Here is a 20867-nt window from a genome sequence, read left to right as displayed (position 1 = left end):
AAAGACCTTTAGGGAGGCCGAGATGTAGATGGGAGGATAATATTAAAATGGATTTGAGGTAGGTGGGATATGATGATAGAGAGTGGATTAATCTTGCACAGGATAGGGACTGATGGCGGGCTTATGTGAGGGCGGCAATGAATGTGCGGGTTCCTTAAAAGCCATTTGTAAGTATGTATACTCTAGATTTCGGTACTCCTCCAAATGCATTATAACATTATTCATTTGGTTACTGTGACCTTAGTTTCAATAGCATTATCATAATTTTCAATTAAAGTTGTACCTAATATTCAAATTTAATCACTGTTTGAAGTTTTGTTCCATCTATATCATTACTTTTAATTCTACTCCATCTGTTAACATTTCTAGATGCAATCATGTATTTAATTTTGTCACCATTAACTATCAGACCTAATTTAGAATCCTCTTTTATAAACTTAATAAATCCTGTTTGAGAATACAAATACTTCTAGCTATTATAAATATGACATCTGCTTAAGGCCATGCATTGTAATAGCCTCAGTAGTCTATTAAAAATATTTCAATATTTCTTCCTTAATTAAATGTTACTTCTCTTGTAGCCTTTTCCAAGCTAAATTAAAGGGTATGGTTCACAGTGCATTACCTAACACCAAATTTAAATTTCTTTGAATATGTTCCTTGAATGACCATTTTATTTATAGTGTCAGGTAATGGAGATTTAATATTTGTACTGCCTTTGTATCTCTGATTAAAATTCGCCTTTCCTTTTCAGTTATTAAAAAATGTGACAATAGCATCAGGCGGTGTTCTACCAAAGATTCACCCAGAGTTATTAGCAAAGAAGAAAGGTGGGAAGTTTGTGATGGGTAACAACATGCCACTGACTGTTCCATACAAGAAGCCCATTGCTACAAAACCCATCTCTCATCATAAGAAACCATCTCCACCAGTTCCAGCATCTAGTGGCATCAGGGCCAAGAAAGCAGCCAGTCCTTCAGCAGGTGGTTCTCCACATTCCTGTCTGTCTGTAGTTTTGTTTGTTTTTCCTGCACTTAAATGTCTGAAGGTATTTTGGACGACACATGTGTTGTTGTTGGTTAACTTCAACCAGCACCAGATTTAGTATGTGGAAAAATTTAAATTCTTTAGGCTTATTGACTACATTTATTTTCGTGGTCAAAGAGTCGAATTACCTTGAGTAATTTTTTCATTACATCTTTGCATGAATTAGGATTTATTTTTTCTGATATATTTTACAATATATTTTGATTTAAATTAGAGGTGTAACAATGGAAGGGTCCACAGAAAGAACATACCAAGTCACTGTTCTTAAATTTTTCCGGGGAACATTTCTTAACTTTAATACACTACTAAGACATTATTAATTTAGTTTAAGTTTCCATGTTACAATGCAGGATTTTTGCCATTCTGATTTAGTAGAAAGATATTCACTTTATGAGCTAGTAGATGATACTAAAAACAAAAATGAGAAAAAAATGACTTACCATGTTCTTTCCATGGACCCTTCAATTATGGGAACTAATATAATTATTAATTGCAATAATTTTTTATTATTGTCATAGTATGTATTTTTGTTAAATTTGTTAAGTAGTGTATACATACAGTGAGATTGTGTATTTGTGTTTATACAGTGTTATTGTAAATGAAATAGACACTTTCAATATTTTATACAAACCTATTATAATTTTTCTTTCTGCACTAGGTTGTGTTTCGACATTTCTGGCCTTCTCTCCTAGACAGGTATTTTACATGGTTTTGTAAGAAATTTCTTGAAGTTTGTATCAGCAAGTTAAATGTTCTGTGTATGTGCACTCCATATCACACGGCAGATATCAGTGTGATAGTCTAGTTCTTCCCAAACACGTTGGAGCATAGTGTTGTCAACACTTGAAATAGCTTTGTGATGCATTGTTTCGTTTCATTTACATTTGTAAGAAAGTTTAGAGTACAGACGTGGACATATTATTAGCAAAACTGACGATTTTTATGGTATAATTTTACAAAATTTGACTTTTCAATTTTTTTTTTAAATTAGACCATAAAAATTGTCAGTTTTGCTAATAATTTGTTCACATCTGTAATATAGCCACCAGAACATACAAATATGGTGCCTACATTAAAATAATTAATATGCTTTTTGCTACATCATTCTCTATATTGGAGATCAAGACAATTAGTTAATGGATTTATTGCCAAGAACTCATCATTAGTTAAGAACAACAACATTTGTAGGAAATGAAGGTACGAAGACTGGCTTCATTACAGTATATCCCCATGAAAAATGTCACGTGTTAGATCTGGATTTCTTAGTGGCCAATATGTGAGTGTCATGATCTCATCTGTTGAGCAGCCAATGTAGTATAGCAAAATATGTTCAACCAGATAATTTTGAACCTTCCTGTCCTAGTAGGGTGGAGCCCATCTTGTATGGAAATGAAGTTATCACTATCTTGAAGTTGAGGCATCATCAACCACTCGTGTTGCATGTCTACTGTAGATGAATTCCTTGAGTTACTATCTTTTCTTTAAAAAGAATGGTTCATACATTTTTTTCACGGGATATGGCACAAAACACATTCAATTAAGGAGAATTCCGCACACGCTTCACTGTTTCTGTAGTTTTTAACACCCATGTATCCTGTATGTCTGTTGACTTTTCCATTGATGTGGAAGATCACTCATCACCAAAAATTAGTTGGTCAAAGAAATCATCATCTTCTTCACTAAGTATCTAATCAATGACGGCTTTTGACCTTAGGACTAGGGAGAGGGGGGGGGGGGAACAAAAGAGAAGATATTTTGAAAACTGTAATAATCAGGAAATAAGAAAAGTCACCTATAACTTCTGGTTTTGGGGGCTTAACACCTTTGTTAAAAGTCTGTCTTCATTTGAGCCGTTCAGAGCAGAAGTGGTGTAAGTCAAAATTGGGTAATGAGGTTTAAAGTAAAAATTCTGTAAAATACAGCGCAAAGTAGCAATTAATATGTCCTTCGTGCTAGCCACTGACTATTAATAGTTTAAATAAATTGCATATTAATTGCTACTTAGCGCTGTATTTTACAGAATGTTTACTTCAACCCTCATTACCCATTCTTGACTTGCACCACTTCTGCTCTGAACGGCTCATTTCATAAGGCTTTACTTTTTAAATACTTTACTTCATTTGTTTGGAACTACAACACTGATCTGCAATCACTGTGAAAAAAAGATTTTCTCTCTTAACTGATTCAAATAAAACCACATTGTTGGTCAGTTGATTGATATAATTGATAATTCATGTTAATTAAAACCAGATGTCACTTTGTCACCATTAGGTGACACGACTTCATTCAAAGTATCTTACAAAGAAAGTGACTAACTAAAGAAACATATAATGACTTCTGTTTTCTTAAATTGGCAGTAGATCTTTATTTATGACCAAGTTTCCGGACCCCTGCTACTCCACACTTTCAAATATGTTGTTGAAATACTCCCGCTGTTCAATTGGACAGTCTGCTGGAGGGTTTACATACTAGAGTGACTATTCTAAACAATTTATTTTGGCACAGTGTAATATAGTGGCGCAAATGGTGATACTTTTGGAGTTTTAGTTTTTTTTCGAGTTGTCAGTCACAACATCTCTGAGACTGAAGACCACCATTAAGTAAAAAATATCTCCCTTGTTCCCCACTGCCTACACCAATCCTGAGTATTCATTGTAAAACAGTATGGCATGAGAAAGCAGTCATACAAATTTTCATCCTTGTTATTTGCTACCACACTAACACTGGTGGCCGTTTGTTTGATGGTTTTGGTTTTATACAATTTTGAAAATGTCTTATTTCATTAAATAGTAACCTTCATTGTAGCTGTTATTACATTTATTTCAATGCTTTGACCACGGTTTATTTAACATTCATTTAATTATATTTCAGTGATCTGATTTAGAACTTCTAGTGCATCTGCAGACTGCATTGTAGTCCGGTCACCTTTTGTAGTAAATTCAAGCTCTCTTGCTTATATATGTGACAAAAGAGAGTTCAAATTCAAGGTGACTGTCTCCGTGGTCTGTTGGTCAGCATGCTGGCTTCCAGATCTGGAGGTCCCGGGTTTGATTCCCGAGTTCGACTTTCGGTGATTTTTTTTTTTTTTTTTTTTTTTTTTTTTTTTTTTTTTTTTTTTTTTTAAGAAAAATTGCCTGGGTCTAGAGTCTGGAAATTTGTATGAATGTGAGTGTGATTGTGAGTGTGTCAGGTTAACATTTATTAGTCAGTCTTCAAAACTATAAAAAATAAATATATCAGGACTGTCGCCGGGCAGTATCTGAACACAAGTTTCAATGTCACATTGTTGACAAGTAACTCCATCAATTAGCACAACCATAAAACACTAATAGATGCTATAGAGTTACCAACAACGAAAAAAAAAAAAATCAAGATGCTAGATGTCAAAACATAGAAATGCAGTTTTTACACCACAAACTCGTTATTTTGTTCTCCTGTAAAGTTTTCTTTCATGACTTTAGGTCCCTTTCTGCGCAATGGGTCACATATCAATGTGCTATTAAAAAGTGTAAAGTGCTGTCATAAACTTTATAAAGTTGTATGAATAATCATCCACTCGTATTTGTAAATATAAAATATATAATTTCTTCACAGTGAAACCTGGCAAAGGGAAGGGCAAGACAAAGGAGGCAACTGCTAACAGTACAACTGCTGGTGCAGGAGTTACCATACTATCTGAAAAGAAGCTCTTCCTGGGACAGAAGGTGAGACTTTGTTTATTTACTTGTTTCTTTGTTTTGTTATTTATTTATCTACATTTTTTTTTTCTTTTTCTACCTGTTTCTGTCTCTTTTACTCACACTCTCAATAATGTTAAAATTGGAGAGTGAATGTGATGTGATTTTGACTGAGGTCTCTATTTAGAGTCCGGTAAGCAGGGTGCGAATGGTGGAGGGATTTTCCTCCTGTTGGAAAGTTATCCCCCTCTCATAAATTCATATTAACATCCCTGCCAGGGATATCTTATATCTCCCCCCTCACAAAATATAATTGTTTTAAAACGAGTATACTTTATAAGTATAAAGTAAGCAAAGAAAATAATATTGATGTATTACCATCACCGTCAAGCTGATAGCAATCAATAACTTAGGATTTATACATATCATCTTAAGCCTGCTCATGGATATAATTATTGTTATGATCAAGATGCAAGGCAAGCAACTCAATGCGACAAGTGTTGAGCCGTATCAAATGAGGATAATAATAATTTTTTGGTGGTATTCTCTATCTAGGATTCTATCCTCCCATCATCAGAAATCTTAATTTGCACCCTGCCGGTAAGATGCATTTGGTTTCTTTGCCATTTAAGACTTAAGAGAAATATTATTCATACCCTGATACAGGAAGGTGCTGCATATCAATACAAAATGTACAATGAATAACTGGTCAGTGGAAGACCATTCATAACTGAACATATTGAAAAAAAAATACAAGATTTTTAAAAAAAACAAGGGGTAATTTTATTATCTCATATTGTGTTAGTTTCTATACAACCTTAAAAATTCTGATACTGCCTTATTGCAGAAGAAATAGGATTTTGAAATGCAGCATGCAGTGCTATAATTTCAGTGTAAATGTCTTGTGTATCTACCTTTTTTAATAAGTATCTTACACAAAATACGTAAGGGAAATGCCTTTTATTATTCGATTCAGAAGCTTTTGTCATCCAATCTGTTTTCAGAAAAAACTGGAAGTTAGAATTTATAAAGTAGTTATATTACAAGTTCTATTGTTTCACAACTTGCACTCTCACTTTGAGAGAGGAACAGAGGTTACAGGTGTTCGAGAATAAGGTGCTTAGGAAAATATTTGGGACTAAGAGGGATGAAAATATGAGGGCTATTCATAAAGTAACTTCCGTTTATTTTTTACAGACCTGTGAATGATGTTACAGAATTGGGTTACAGTACGTTTAATACACTCTAATTTATTTTTCCACATAGTTTCCAGTCACATTGAGACACTTGTCATAGCGTTTGCAAAGCTTTGAAATTCAGCAATCGTAGAATTTGGCGCCTGCGACTGAAGCCAACTTAAGACGCTGGTTTTCAACTCTTTGTTATCGTCAAAGCGCTTCGAGCCAAGCCACGTCTTCATGTGCATGAAGAGATGGTAATCACTAGGTGCCAAATCTGGGCTATAAGGAGGATGATCCAATACTTCCCAGTTGAACTCTTGCAGTTTGGTCGTAGTACGACGCGCTGTATGCGGCCGGGCATTGTCATGCAGGAAAATCACCCCAGAGCTCAACATGCCACGATGTTTGTTTTGAATGGCCCTTTTCAAGTTTGTTAGTGTGTTACAGTAACGCTCAGCGTTAATTGTGGCATTCCTCTCCAAGAACTCCACTAGCAAAATTCTTTTTCTGTCCCAGAAGACAGTTGCCATGAGTTTCCTCGTGGAAAGTGTTTGACGACACTTTGACGACTGTGAAATAGCTGTCCATGTCTGTGTCTGAGAGTGTCCGTAAACGAGAGTTAAATTTATCATTATTTCTATATTATTTCAGTTGGGACATAAAAATCTGCCCGTATATGAAAAGTGTCCGTATGGAGAGGTTTCACTGTATTCTGCAAACAGATTCTCTACTAATTCTACACAGTGCGCTGACCTTTTACTTCTGACCGTCATCTTCGCAATCACGTCTATTGAATGCTGTTCGTCAGTAGCAGATTTGGGATGAAAGATGGAGAATTTTAGGAGTACAAAATGGAAATATGTACTGCCAACCTAACAGTACAAATGATAAAAGTCACTCAGTTTACTAACATCTTGGAGGGAACATGGCATTATGTTACTTTGTACAATAATAAAATTACTTCAATTTTACAATTAGTAATGTTTCCATTTGTCAACTGACTTCTGTGTCACATGGTATTTTCTCTTTGTTTTCCCTTATTTCTTCTTTCTCTTCTTCCCATATGTAATATGCATTTTTTTAATGGTGGGTACCAAAAGGTTTGGAAGTAAACACCGAAAGACGAAGTATATGATTATGTCTCATGACCAGAATATTGTACGAAATTGAAACATAAAAATTGGAGATTTATCCTTCAAAGAAGTGGAAAAATTCAAATATCTTGAAGCAACAGTAACAAATATAAATTATACTCGGGAGAAAATTAAACGTAGAATAAATATGGGAATTGCGTGTTATTATTTGGTTGAGAAGCTTTTGTCATTAAGTCTGCTGTCAAAAATCTTAAAGTTAGAATTTATAAAATAGTTATATTACTGGTTGTTCTGTATGGTTGTGAAACTTGGACTCTCACTTTGAGAGAGGAACAGAGATTAAGGGTGTTTGAGAATAAGGTTCTTAGGAAAATATTTGGGGCTAAAAGGGATGAAGTTACTGGAGAATGGAGAAAGTTGCACAATGCAGAACTGCACACATTGTATTCTTCACCTGACATAATTAGGAACATTAAATCCAGATGTTTCAGATGGGCAGATCATGTAGCATGTATAGGCGAATCCAGAAATGCATATGGAGTGTTAGTTGGTAGGCCAGAGGGAAAAAGACCTTTGGGGAGGCCGAGACGTAGATGGGAGGATAATATTAAAATGGATTTGAGGGAGATAGAATATGACGATAGAGACTGGATAGGGACCGATGGCAGGCTTATGTGAGGGCGACAATGAACCTGCGGGTTCCTTAAAAGCCATTTCAAGGGTTCAGAACCATAGCAGGCCAAGCACCATTTATTAAAAACGGAGAAAGCAAGGGTTAAACTTAAATAAATATCATAATTTAATGAAGATTGACATATCATTTAATTTTAAAGTGCATACTTCAATCTTACTTGCTATATGTTTCGTTAAATTATGGTAATCACTTAATTTTAACTCTTGCTTTCTCTGTTTTTAATAAATGACGCTTGGCCCACTATGGCTCTGAACCCTTCATTTGTAAGGGCACTTGACTTCGTCATTCACTCACATGCATGAAGCCAGTTGTGTAGATCAATTTATCAGCAGCGCTGTCCAGGGTGCACCATAGGAGACTGATCTATGCTATACCCACAATGAGATGAATTGATAGTGGATAGTTGTTCGAATGCCACAGAGGAACTGGATCTCCCAGAGAAAACTCCTGTGTTACATGGACCACTGGCTTGTCCAACAAGTCCTAAATCGGGGGACCGAACCCAGGTCCATAGGATTAGGAGTCCTATGCTCTAGTTAGTGTGAACCACCATGGCAACTTGTAATATGTATCTAAAAAACGGAATTGATAGGATGACAACTGACAGTTTAGTTTTCATTTTTGTGAGAAATGGATGCAAATTTTGCATGGAAATCTTCTTGTTCATGGACATTCTCTATTTAAGTACCACAATAATCTAGTTTTGTATACCTTTCAGAAGAATCCATGGTAAGGATTTTATCACTTAAAATTTCATGGATCTTAGCCAGGTTTGAATTCGCAATCTTCAAATCTTATGTCATGAATCATAATCATTCAGCTCCAAGTATAACACTTTTTATGTGTAATTAATTGAATTCATGATTTTTACAGCTGACTGTCGTTCAAGGAGACATCACCAATATAACAGCAGATGCGTTGGTTCATCCAACAAATACCAGCTTTGCAATGATGGGTGATGTGGGGCAGGCATTGGAAAAGAGGGGAGGCAAGGAATTCTTGCAGGAAGTTCATGACCTGCGTTCCTCACATGGGTCCCTTGACTCAACTACAGGTATAGTCCCCCTTCTTCATGATCATTATCAAGGATTAGATTTTTAAATTTATAAAACTAAAGAAACTTATGAGCATTCACTGGATTCCTGTGATATTGGTTTATACGGAAATGAACATACTAATTATTTGGAATAAAGGGAAAAAAATTAAATCATAATAAAATTTTTGATAAGCATGGGTTGAAAATAATTTTGAAAAGAAAATATTAAGAAATGTACACAAACTACAGTATTACAGTAAGAGACTTGGCAGAAAAGTGTTCGCTAATGTTCTTGGCTTTGGATTTCCTCCATTTGCTGTAACCAAAATAAAATTAATAAATGAATGAAACCAGGGGTTCCTAACTGGTGTTTCGCGCATCTCCATGGAGTGTGTCGCGAAATTTTGGATTTTAAAAATAAATCTTATGCCATCCAGAAAGTCTCTTTACAACACATTTTTTATTTGCAACGAAGTCTTTGATATGATACCATCCCATTGTGGAATCCTGGGAAACGAGAATGCGGATGCTTTAGCAAAGAAGGGCAGCACTGCTACTTACAGACCTGTTACTAAATCTATGTATTACTCTGTGAAGAGATTTATTAAATCTACATACTTAGACTTCAACAAACAAAATTTGATAACACAATCCCAAGGGAAAAAATGGAACTCTCTGCATCAAAATCCACAGTTAATTCCCGATTTACCACGAAAATCGTCTGTAGCTGCATTTAGATTGGCAACTGGCCATGATTGTTTGGCTAAACACCTGCATAGAATTGGAATATATCAGTCCCCTAACTGCCCATTGTGCAACTTAAACCAAGAAATGGATTCGGAACACCTCAAAATCTGTGCTTCATTGGCTGGTCATGATAATATCTTTGAAAAATATTGGAGTGCAAGAGGTCAAATGACTTTATTGTCAAATGCCTGGCATTAGAAAACAACAACAACATTTTATTTTGAGGCAGACTTTACCAATGAAATGTGAACACCTGCAACAGTGCTCAGTTCGGTTTTTCAACCATAAGGCTATGTATAAAGAGACTCTGTGCAACCCACCATCCGTAGATTTCACATTAATTGAAATAGGCGAGTTTTCAAAAACGATAATCTTTGATCGGACATCTTTTATCAGATATCCAGCATAGATAGGTTGTGATTTTTGACACATATCTTTTCTTTTTTTTTTTTTTTCTATTGCTACTCAAGTTGCTGCTTGTTCTTTTAGAATTTTCGATTGTGTGTTACCATCGACCTATCTACAACACTACATAGAAATTGTTATCAATGCTTTTTTTCTGGTGGAACATAGAACGGCATTCCAGCACCTTTTTGTTGCATTTTTCATCATGGAACGGAAATATGTGTGAATAACTATGTTTTTAATATAATTTTTCTTTGAATTCTGCTTAGACCTGAAGGGTGCTATTCATAGAAATTTTGCTAGCCTGCGCTATGAGCGTGCTAAACTAGCCCCTGCTGTCGACTGATTACTTGTATGGAATTCATATCATATCATATAACGCTAACACTGGTTTATGAATATGAAAAACGTTCACTGATCATCCACCAGAAGCCCGCACTAAGAATATTTATGAATACGGCCCTAAAAGTCTTAGTTGGACGAAAAGGAGGTTAAAAACGACAAAATTCCCGTGCAGTGAACAGTAATCATCTCCCCATCTGCTATAAAATATTCTACACAGAGTTCCACCACTTTTTTCTCCAAAAGAAATGTATTAGGTATGTTATTATTATTATTATTATTATTATTATTATTATTATTATTATTATTATTATTATTAATGAAATCAAATAAACGTGTTGCAATATCATGGGCATTTAGTAAAGTGTGTCGTCAGTCAAAAAAGGTTGGGAACCACTGCAATAAACCTTCATTTATATGTTTTTATGGGGATCAGAAGGAAAAAAACGCATAAGTGAGAAAAATGTTTAACTGAAATGACATTTAATATCTGAAATAGCATTTAAAGGCTGTATGGGAAGAACAAGTCAAGTCTATTTAGTATAATTTTCACAAGAAAAATTTATAACTTCATAGTTAAGCCATCTGTTAGTCTGTAATACAGTACACACATTTATAACACAAATTCTTGAAGACTGTAAGATTATTTGTGGAAAATCTTAGCTGCTTAGAGCCAAAACTGGCTCTAATACAATATGTTTCACTGTTCCTAAAGGTGAAAGCAGTAACAGCGTCATTAAATACATAAGATTGTTGAAGGCAAGCATGGGCAGCTTCGAACTTGGAATGTGGAACTGGTGTTTCTGGAAATTTGTCGGAAAATTTCTGCTGCACTAATTCCGTTTACCTATTATCTTCCTGAAATACATATTTGACAAGAAAAACACGTTCTCACGTTCTTTTTGGGAAAGAACCATGGTATATACAGCAACTTTGACAATTTTATTGTTGTAATATAAAGTTGTCAACAGATAAAGTTTAAAATAATCTATATTTTTAAATCTATTTTGAAATCTTACGTCCCTAACTTATCCCTGACTTTAATTAACCTTTTTCATGTGGTTATTGAGGTCAGAAAATAGATTTCAGAACTTAGTCTTTACTTCAACAATTTAGGATTGAGAGCAGTCTTTACTTCAACAATTTAGGATTGAGAGCAAAGAGATATTATACTGTCGTACTGTTAATAAATACAGTGCGTAGCAAAACTTTCCCCGCAGTAAATTCAGAGGTGCGTGGATGCGTTTAAGTTGGCAACGCAGAAATTTACGATTTTAGTTTAATAGGAATGCAGAATAATATAAAAACAGCTCCTAGAGATCTTGTAATCTTAATTTATAATATGGCTGTTACACAAATTGTTGGAGATTAGAGAAGTTTTTTCTTCTTCTTCTCGTTTTTTCCCCTTTTCTTTTCTATTCCACTCTTCTTTCTTGTCTGTTATGCTCATTTCGGGTATCCATACATATGTATTCATTTCAAATGTAAATTGTAAATAAATTTGAATTTGAATTCTTCCTCTTTTTATTTTTCTCATCTTCCTTCTACCCCTTCATCTTCATCTCCTTTTTCTGTTTATTCTCTTCTTATCATTGTTTCGCTTTCATAAATATATTAAACTGGGTATTGGGTACTCAAATCAAGTTTTAATAGTGTTTCTCTATACTACTTACGTTTTTTTACATTTGTCTGTTATTCCACAAAGTGTCGGAATATTTTAATTCTTTCTTGTATTCTTGTATAATATACTGATACTTCTCATCTCAAGTAGTTGAAATGATTTGCTTAGTACTTTTTGTGAGCATTTAATTAATATTTCCTGTATTAATTACAGCGGCAGTCTGTGCTGGTCATAATTTCCCAGCAAAGTGGGTCATACATGTACATGGGCCATCATGGAATGAAGTAGATGCTACAGACAAATTAGAAAAGACCATGAAGAACTGTCTAACACTAGCTGATCAGAAGAATCTGAAATCATTAGCCATACCTGCAGTTGGTACTGGCAGGTGAGTAACAGTTAATCATAGTTTATGTATTATGTTGAAGACACATATAATTATAATATATGTCCCAAAAGAATGGTAGTCTAGTGGCAAGGTTGTATCATTGTCACTTAAGGCAGGATTACACAAAGGGAGTAGTGTGCAACATGCAATGTGCAGCTATCTGCTACGCATCGTTTTTCATATTGCAAATTCAGTTGTCAATAAGCCTTGGTAGTGAACGGACGCGAGTTGAGCATGGCTCTGACGTTGCAAGTAGAGAGGCATTGCCCTCTGGAAATGTTACGGAAGGAGATTCAATCCAAGAAAGTGAAAATGTATAGGAGTGAACAACAGGAAATATTAGCAAGGGCGAAAGAATTAGTGAATCGGAATATAGGGGCTGTAAATAATGAAGAAAGGACAAATAATAATGAATCAAATGACAACAGACAGGAAATTGAAAGAGTTAAAATAAACATAGAGAGACACAGTGAGAAAATTGAATTGTTGAGACAAGAAATAGAACAAATGAAGAGGAAAATTAAGCAATACGAAATAAGTCAAAGAAAAAGGACATTGTTATTCTTCGGAGTAGAGAAAAAGGGATGTGAATTCGCAATAGAAATTGGGAAGGCAATACGCAAACTATGCTACAAGATCTTCAAACTGGAGGTAAGAGCAGAAGACATCGGAGAGACTTACAGAATTGGATTAGGATGTAATAGACCTATTGTGATAAGATTCTTAAACATAATAATCAAAGAAAAAATATTAAAGAACTTACACAGGGTGCGAGGGAATGGGAATGAGGTTGGAAAACTCTCTCTTCTGTGCAAGTAACCAAACACACCGGCACAGAATGACCATCCCTACTGTACATCTTTTTTCTGTTTCGAATTCTTAATAACACATCTCCCTCCTGACAAAGTGTTATTTCTCTGCAACAAACACAGTGCGCTCCAGAAACATTTCATTGCTATTCTGTGCAATGCTGTTAATTCAGAAGTATCCAAGCAGTTATTGTAGGATTTATTTTAATGTTTATACTTTTATTGTATTTTAATATTGTACCATTATTCACAGGTAGGAAGTTAAGAATTTTATTAAACTGAACTTTTTAAATTGCTATTTTGCTAAACACATTACATATTACATTCCAAAATATCAAGAAAGTTACTTCATATTATATGCATCTTCCTCTAGTCTCGTTACTGAAATTTTGGCTGTCAATGCTATTCTTCAGCATGTTTTCCAAATTTCTGATAAATCTTTTTGCATATTGATGATTCCATGGGGCTTATATTTAATATAACCAAATACGTACCAGCTATATATTCTCATAGAATTTGTTCCTAGGCTATATAAAAACAACTGAGTAAACTTGAGAATCTCCAAAAGAAAATAGTATTTCAATGGATACCACCTAATCATTGTAGTTTGCCTGAGAAAGTAAGATTGTGAAACAGGGAATGCATTTTCAACCAGAACTTTCGCAAATGATGCTGACTCTCATTTTACAAACATATGCAGCAATAATATTGCTCTCTTCTGGGAAAGGCAAAATTTTATGGGCCTTATAGAAGAAATCAAGCGACCTGAAAATGTACAAACATTTGTCAAAACATAGGCCTATTCAGACATTTTAAGACAAGCCAGAATAGAGCACATTGTAACATAGTTGAATCTTTTATTTCAGAAACTCCCTATTGACCAAAATATGCAAATGGAGTTAGGTTTAGATTCATAGGTATGCACATCGTTCAGTGCAGAAATATATTATGTGATCATTGCTTTGAAAATCGAATTTGGTGCAGAAACCCCTCAAATGCCTAAACATACAGTGTTTCTGCTCTAAAATACGTACAGTTGGCAATCAGTCACTACTCTCCAGTATGTGGAATTTGTTCCTTCCTTGTCACCGCGATTTTGATTCAATCAAGAGACTTTTGAGGAAAACTGACTGAATCTATACTCTTGAACAATATACACAAATCATGGTGAAGTAAGTACAATCAGTCACTTCTCTGTTCATCAGGTATCAACTGATGAAATCCTATCTTTCAAAGACTGGTAGCCATGTTCATACAAGAAAACGACAAATTCTGATGAAACTTCTGGAAGAGATATACGAAAAGACCAGAGAACTCCATTCAAAATATCATTGTTCAAACAGTTGGTCTACAGTGGTCAGGTTGTCGTAAAGTCATTCATTGGTAGCTTATCTTTTTTTGCCGTTAGTATCTGGAAGAATACTAATGTTCCTGCACTACTATCGCAGAAAGCTTATCCTAGTAGAAAGATTCCAATAAATAAGGAAAAAAACTGGAAGACTTGCAGAAACTTTTAGAATACACCCGAGGATATGAACATTTCTATGATGACATAGGCTACTGAAGTCGCTGACTGCAGAAGCTGATTGTCATATGTAGATAGACTCAGAATTAGAATGTGAATAGGTATTCTGCTTAAAATAGTTCTCAATATTAAATTTTGTAAGAACAAAATGTTCATTTATTTTATTTATTTTTTTAAGTTAGTTTTTTCTGTTTTAAATTGAAACTTGTATGGCATAGATATATGCAGGAAAACAAATGAGACTAAGTTATTTTCCCTTTGTTCTCATTAAAATGGCATGTATTAATTTCCTTATCGATAAATATTATTAATTGGAAAAGCACTTTATTGAAGAATCCTCATATGTGCAGGTTAAAAAAAAACAACAAATTTTTTAGAGGCCAAAAAAAAAAGCGTTATAATTTTGACAACACCATAACAGTGTTTAAAACTGATTCTTTTAAATTCATTAATTTTGTATTACCTAAAAAAATTTCCTGGCGAAGTAGTTTAGTTTTTATTGGTTTTCTCGAAACATGGTTAACTGGAGATAGGGGGTTTCTGAAATAAATGGTTCAGTTGTATCTATATCAATTTTACCTCTCTTGAGTAAAATGTGGGGACGGAAAAAACATGGTCATTACAACAAAGTGAAGAGAAACAACTGGAAGCATTTGAAATGTAGATATGGAGAAGATTGGAGCTGTGAAATGGACAGACAGCATAAGAAATGAAACTGTGCTAGAAAGAGTCGATGAAGAAAAAATAATGCTAAAACTGATCAGGAAGAGAGAGAGAGTAGAAGAATGTCCACTTTGCAACATACCAGAATCGTCAATGAACAAAGAACATCTGCTTCAGTCAGTGAGGGAAGTGGGGAAAAAACCATAGGCAGTATGCTACCCAAAGATTTTTCCCCTGGCTTACCTCGACTTAAAAAAGCATACCCTCTCCCTTACAACATACACGAACATGATATATACAGTAAATCATTTTGTGCTGTCAGTAATGCGAATCTTTGAAGCTTACGCAACACATTCGATTTCTGATTAAAATAATTTAAAGTTACTTCAATTATTTACTAGATTATTTTGCAATGTCCATTGAGACTTATCAATTAAAATGTTAAAGCTTCAAAGTGTCTTACTTAATTATTAATTAAAAAATGCAATAACAACAAAAATGATCTTATAAAAGTATGCTTAAGCAGAAATTTACCTTCTGAGTTGAGGGCCAAACAATGCCAATACTGCTCTTACGGAAAATTGCTAAACAGCAGTGCAAAATTAATTTACTTCCTATAGTGTTAATGATTAAAACTTAATTTCTGTCACTAAGGAATACTTAAAGTAGTACTGTATGTAACCCTATTTAAATACTAGATAAGTAACGATATTTGTCACTGACAAATATTTTAAAAGAATAAGATCTGATGACACAGTCACTAAATTGGCAACAATGGTCACCACAAGCTACAGACCATAGCCTTCTATACTTCAAATGTTACTGTTTTTAAGCATTCCAGGGGTTGACTTATCAAATAAACGTGTCTAAATACACATTGAATACAGTTTCAGAAGGCTGTGGTTTAGATCTGTGAAGCAAACAGATAGTACTCTTTGCTGTGAAGAATTGTATAAACAAATATTTATGGATCACATTTTTTCAGTAACGGTATATCATTTTTTACTAATGGTATGTTTTCCGGCCATAGAAACCAGTGGCGGTATTCCATACCGGCTCATATAGTCTCACTTCCCTCACTGGCTTCAATGCACTTAACTGAAGAAAGAAGCGCAGCAGTGCAGAAATCTGAGTGCTCTTTATTGGGAGGCAAGAAGCAAAATGAGTTAAATGATTCCAAAAGTGGTCATTGGAAAACAACAACTGATCAGGAAGAGAAAAAGAAATTGGCTGGGTCACTAGTTAAGAAGAAACTACCTACTGAAAGATGCACTGGAAGGAATGGTGAATAGAAAAAAAAGTTCGAGGCAAAAGAATGTATCAGATGATAGACAATATTAAAATATATGGATTGTATGCGGAAACTAAGGGAAAGGCAGAAAATAAGGGAAGATTGGAGAATGCTGGGTTTGGAGTGAAGGATCTGCCTTTGGGCAAAAACCTGTGAATGAATGAATTAATTATAGTCCTATTTGTCTGTGATGTAATAATCATGAAGATCTGGAACACATTCATTAATACTGCACATAAATCCTAAAAGAAACAAATTAGTCATGAATATGGGGCGAATGTTGATGAAAAGTCATCTTCTTATTTTTCACATTATGATGATGCCTATTAATATAGAAATTCTTTCTATGTTAATATCAACGTAAAAAATTCGTTTCTTATATAGCCTTTTTTTGCATTTTTTGGTGTTTTTGAGGTCTTTTTACAGTTTTTTCGGAATTTGTTGGTCACTTTTAATATTTTGGAGAACTTATAGATCATTTTGAATTTATTTTACTTCCTTATTTACATTTAAGCCTGTTAAATCTTTTTCTAAGCAAACAGATCAGTAATAGACCCTACTAGTAATTACCTATTGAATAAATGAATAACAGTGAAGTTTGAGTTTTATAGTTTAGAACAAACTCTAAACTCCAGCCCTCATTTCACTGAAGTAATATAAAATGCTTGATAACAGCTTAGTTTAAGTGAGAGCTTTGACTACTACTGTTCTTTTGTTGGTACGGGGGTGTCGTTAGAATTTATGTTTAGAAGGGGAAAAACTTTCACTGTTTCTTGGACAATAGGATGTTGTGTCCCCAATATGGTTCAGAAGGGATTTACTATAGTAGACAGTATTTTTAACACAATCATTGCAAGAATGCATGCCGCGCCCACAATTTGTTTTGTCATTTATACTCTCTATCTGAAAGGTCTGGTAACAAAAGTGGAGCAGGAGGAGGAGGAGACAGAGAATGAAGGCACTGACATTGCAAGAATGCAAACCGCGCCCACAGTTTGTTTTGTTATTTACACTCTCTATCTGAAAGGTCTGGTAACAAAAGTGGAGCAGAAAGAAGAGACGAAGAATGAAGGCACTGACATGGACTATCCCTGATTGAAACACATTGTAAACTCTCATTTAAATAGTCTATAATTTTCCTTGTTGCATGCTCTTTTCCTTTCTCTTAGTCAAATTCCAGGAAGTTGCCTCCTCTCTCCGACATTTGCAGGGCAGCCATTGAAACAATGTGATTGATTTTTAAGACGTTGTGGTGCAAGTACAGTGAATAATATTTTCTTTTAATTTCATGTCATCTTTCCATTATTTTAAGGGCATTTTATTGATCATTTTAAGTAGATTTTTACGTCATGAACATCCGCCCCCCAGTTCTGAATATGAATCACACAAGATTCAGTTCTGCAACACGTATTGGACCACACCTCAACTCTGGCAACTGGCTGTGGGTGTTTGTAATGAACACCAATCAGAGTACCTCTTATTTGTTACAAGAAACACTAACTGAAGGCTACAGTTAACTGCAATGGACTTAATATATCCAATAGGATGCTATTAACATAAAGAAGATTGATTAAATAGCTCTTGAACTTGAAGCCTTTTGTTGTCAGTTTCATGTCATTGTTCTGAGCTATTGTGCAACTATGCATACAGGTGGGCCAAAAGTCAATACCCATTGTTTCTCATTGCTTTTCAAATTCTTTTCATTTTGCGTTGATACATCACTGAAAACAATCTGGAACACTGAAACATACTTCTCCACACAGCATCTGATCTGAATCATTTCCTTCAAAAGCCTTATTAATGGCGCTTTTAAGTCCTCAACTGTTGAAATGAGTAGTAACTTTTGACCCACTTTGTACTGTAGGCTATATATGTGAATATCTGTGTCATCGAAAAATCCACACACCCTAATTTTACGAGAAGGAAAAAAAATGGCTGTAATTTGTGTTTTATTTACAAGACATTAATTCTACAGAATGATGTATCCCAAAACTAAATAAAATATCACTTTGTTTTAAGAAACGTGTCATAATGTTCACGTGCTCTTATAGAAAACTCTAGCTACAATAGCAAATTAGGAAACACTATCTTGGTTAGATCTCGGGACCTCTGGCTGAATGCACCAACACTCTACCAACTGAGCTACCAGGAACTTCACCTGACACCGTTTCAATTTTTCCCCTTATATCCACACACCTCGAGTGGGCTGACAGGATGCCAGAACCCACATCGAGTGCACATAAACTCTGTGGGACTTAAAATTGTGGTTTTCTGTTAATGTACCTATAGTAACGAATATATTATGCAAATCTAGCTTTCAGGTAAAAAAAAAAACCCTTAAAAATCACTTGTTTAGGAACAGAAAGGAAGAAATAGGCACTGACTCCCATTTTAGGTAATTTTAGGCCAATAAAACTCCTTCCAACAAGTGTAATATTTTCCATAAATTGCAAACATCTGCAATTATTTTGCACTTTTTCCTAAAGAAACTAAATAGGCATTTGCCTAAAAATCGGAGGTCTAGTCATAAGGTTGCTTATTGTTTAAGTCGTCCAAGGAGTACATAGTTGCATGGTTATTATATAACTCAAATACCACATTATATACACTGGTTTTGTTTCTTGTTAATACTCTGGAAATCTATTTTGATTTCCTCTCTATTCAGAGATAAACTTTTTCTTAATTTTTTCTTCTATCTGTTCTCCACAGGGCTGGGTTTCCAAAACAGCAAGCTGCTCAGACTATTCTGAAAGCCATAAGTAATTATTTTGTGAATGTGATGTCTTCTTCGCTCAAGCAGATCTACTTTGTGCTGTTTGATATGGAGAGTATTGGAATCTACACAGCAGAACTGGCAAAACTGGACTCATAGAATAGTGTATCATTCACACGTGAGTAATTGATCAAAAAGCAGCAGATGCAGGCATGAGCTGCATAAAGGGCGTAAACACCCATCGATTTTATTTCAACAGGAACTGCTTGTACATTTTGATGCGATTGAAATTGGTGAAAGAACAGGAAATATGAAGTAATGGTCGTGAAAAGTATTTATGTAGTGTACAGTTGTACTTTTTTAGGTGTTGTAGCGAATTTGGATGATGTGTGGGGAATATGAATATTGTTTATGGTTGGCGGATGGATATGTAGATGAAAATAAGAAAGACTTAATGGCCAGTCAGATGAATTGATTGAGGATTCATTATTTTAGCATGACGACTTGGTACTCAAGAGCCTCGATTTAAGTACTTCTTTTATCTTTCTTTTAAAATATCCATGTACAGAAATGAGATGAAATTCGAATATGTTTGTACAGCTGCAGTACTGAAATTATGTTTGCTATCGACAAATGTAAATTTGATACAAAAATTGTGATAGTACATATCACTATTCAAGACTGGCCTTAATATCTGTGAAATTAAATGTTCAAGTGTTGTATATGAGATGCTAGTAACTTCATATGAAAATTGATAATATCCTATCTCAGGGTAGTTATTTTTAATAACTTTTTGATTAAAAGTTCAAAATGAATGCAGTGTTGTGATATTTGTGTATGTGTACAAATGGGGTGAAGATGACAACTGGCATATGATATTTTATCCTGTATTTTCCATGTTCTGATCTGGACTTATTATTGAATTGATTACATTGAGTTGGAATGGAAGAATTTTTTTAATGTGATTTAAAACATGTCTGCTATGGGAGAGGGGAAATAGACGAACTTAATCACACTTGTTGATACTAATATTTTTCAAATGATTGACCTTACCTTCATCATGTGAATAGAATGGATAGATTCACGATACCTTGATAAATTCTCTGTTATTTACCTCAAAGGACTCTATCCTTGGGAAGACTGCACAAGAGATGGAGGGAGACATAATGGGTCACTAGTCCTGACATCAGAAGGAAGAGAAGGGTAAAGATGATGATGATGATGATGATGATGATTATTACCCTTTCTTTCCTTCAAAATTTTGTCGGAAATACGTTTTAATTACTGAATTAATTCCTCAAATTTAAAAATACTTTTTTTTAGGTCGAAGTGTGAAGACAACAGTATGTACATTTCTTGAATATCACTTCACTCATGTGAGCTCCACCAGACCTGATACAAATCTCTGCACAGCACCTGACGTCCATCCACTCTGCAGCATGTTCCTTAGGATTTGTTGAATTTCTGTTTCAGTTTTTTCCTTCAAATTTGTAAAGTGTCAGGTCGTTCCTGACACACTTTTCCTTTGAGATAACCCCATAGAAAATAATCAGGTGCCGATAGATCTGGTGACCTTGCAGGCCAATTTATATTGCCAAAGTGAGAAATTACATGTTCCGGGAACATTTTCCTTA

General features: G+C 34.6%; 1 protein-coding gene across 1 annotated transcript in view; it reads left to right on the top strand.

Moving 5' to 3' along the window:
• Nucleotides 1–19541, top strand: part of LOC138698217 (core histone macro-H2A.1-like) — a 32371-nt gene extending 12830 nt beyond the window's left edge. The window contains exons 3-7 of the mRNA XM_069824008.1: nt 755–983; nt 4642–4751; nt 8567–8747; nt 12058–12232; nt 19230–19541. Coding sequence (XP_069680109.1) covers nt 755–983; nt 4642–4751; nt 8567–8747; nt 12058–12232; nt 19230–19392 — 858 coding nt within the window. The 3' untranslated portion in view covers nt 19393–19541. The remainder of the gene's footprint in view (nt 1–754; nt 984–4641; nt 4752–8566; nt 8748–12057; nt 12233–19229) is intronic.
• Nucleotides 19542–20867: the final 1326 nt, after the last annotated feature.

This window comes from Periplaneta americana, chromosome 4, assembly GCF_040183065.1.
Source record: "Periplaneta americana isolate PAMFEO1 chromosome 4, P.americana_PAMFEO1_priV1, whole genome shotgun sequence".
In the NCBI taxonomy this organism is placed as follows: Eukaryota; Metazoa; Arthropoda; class Insecta; order Blattodea; family Blattidae; genus Periplaneta; species Periplaneta americana.
Note: the sequence above shows the minus strand (reverse complement) of the source record. Positions and strands in the feature narration are given on the sequence as shown.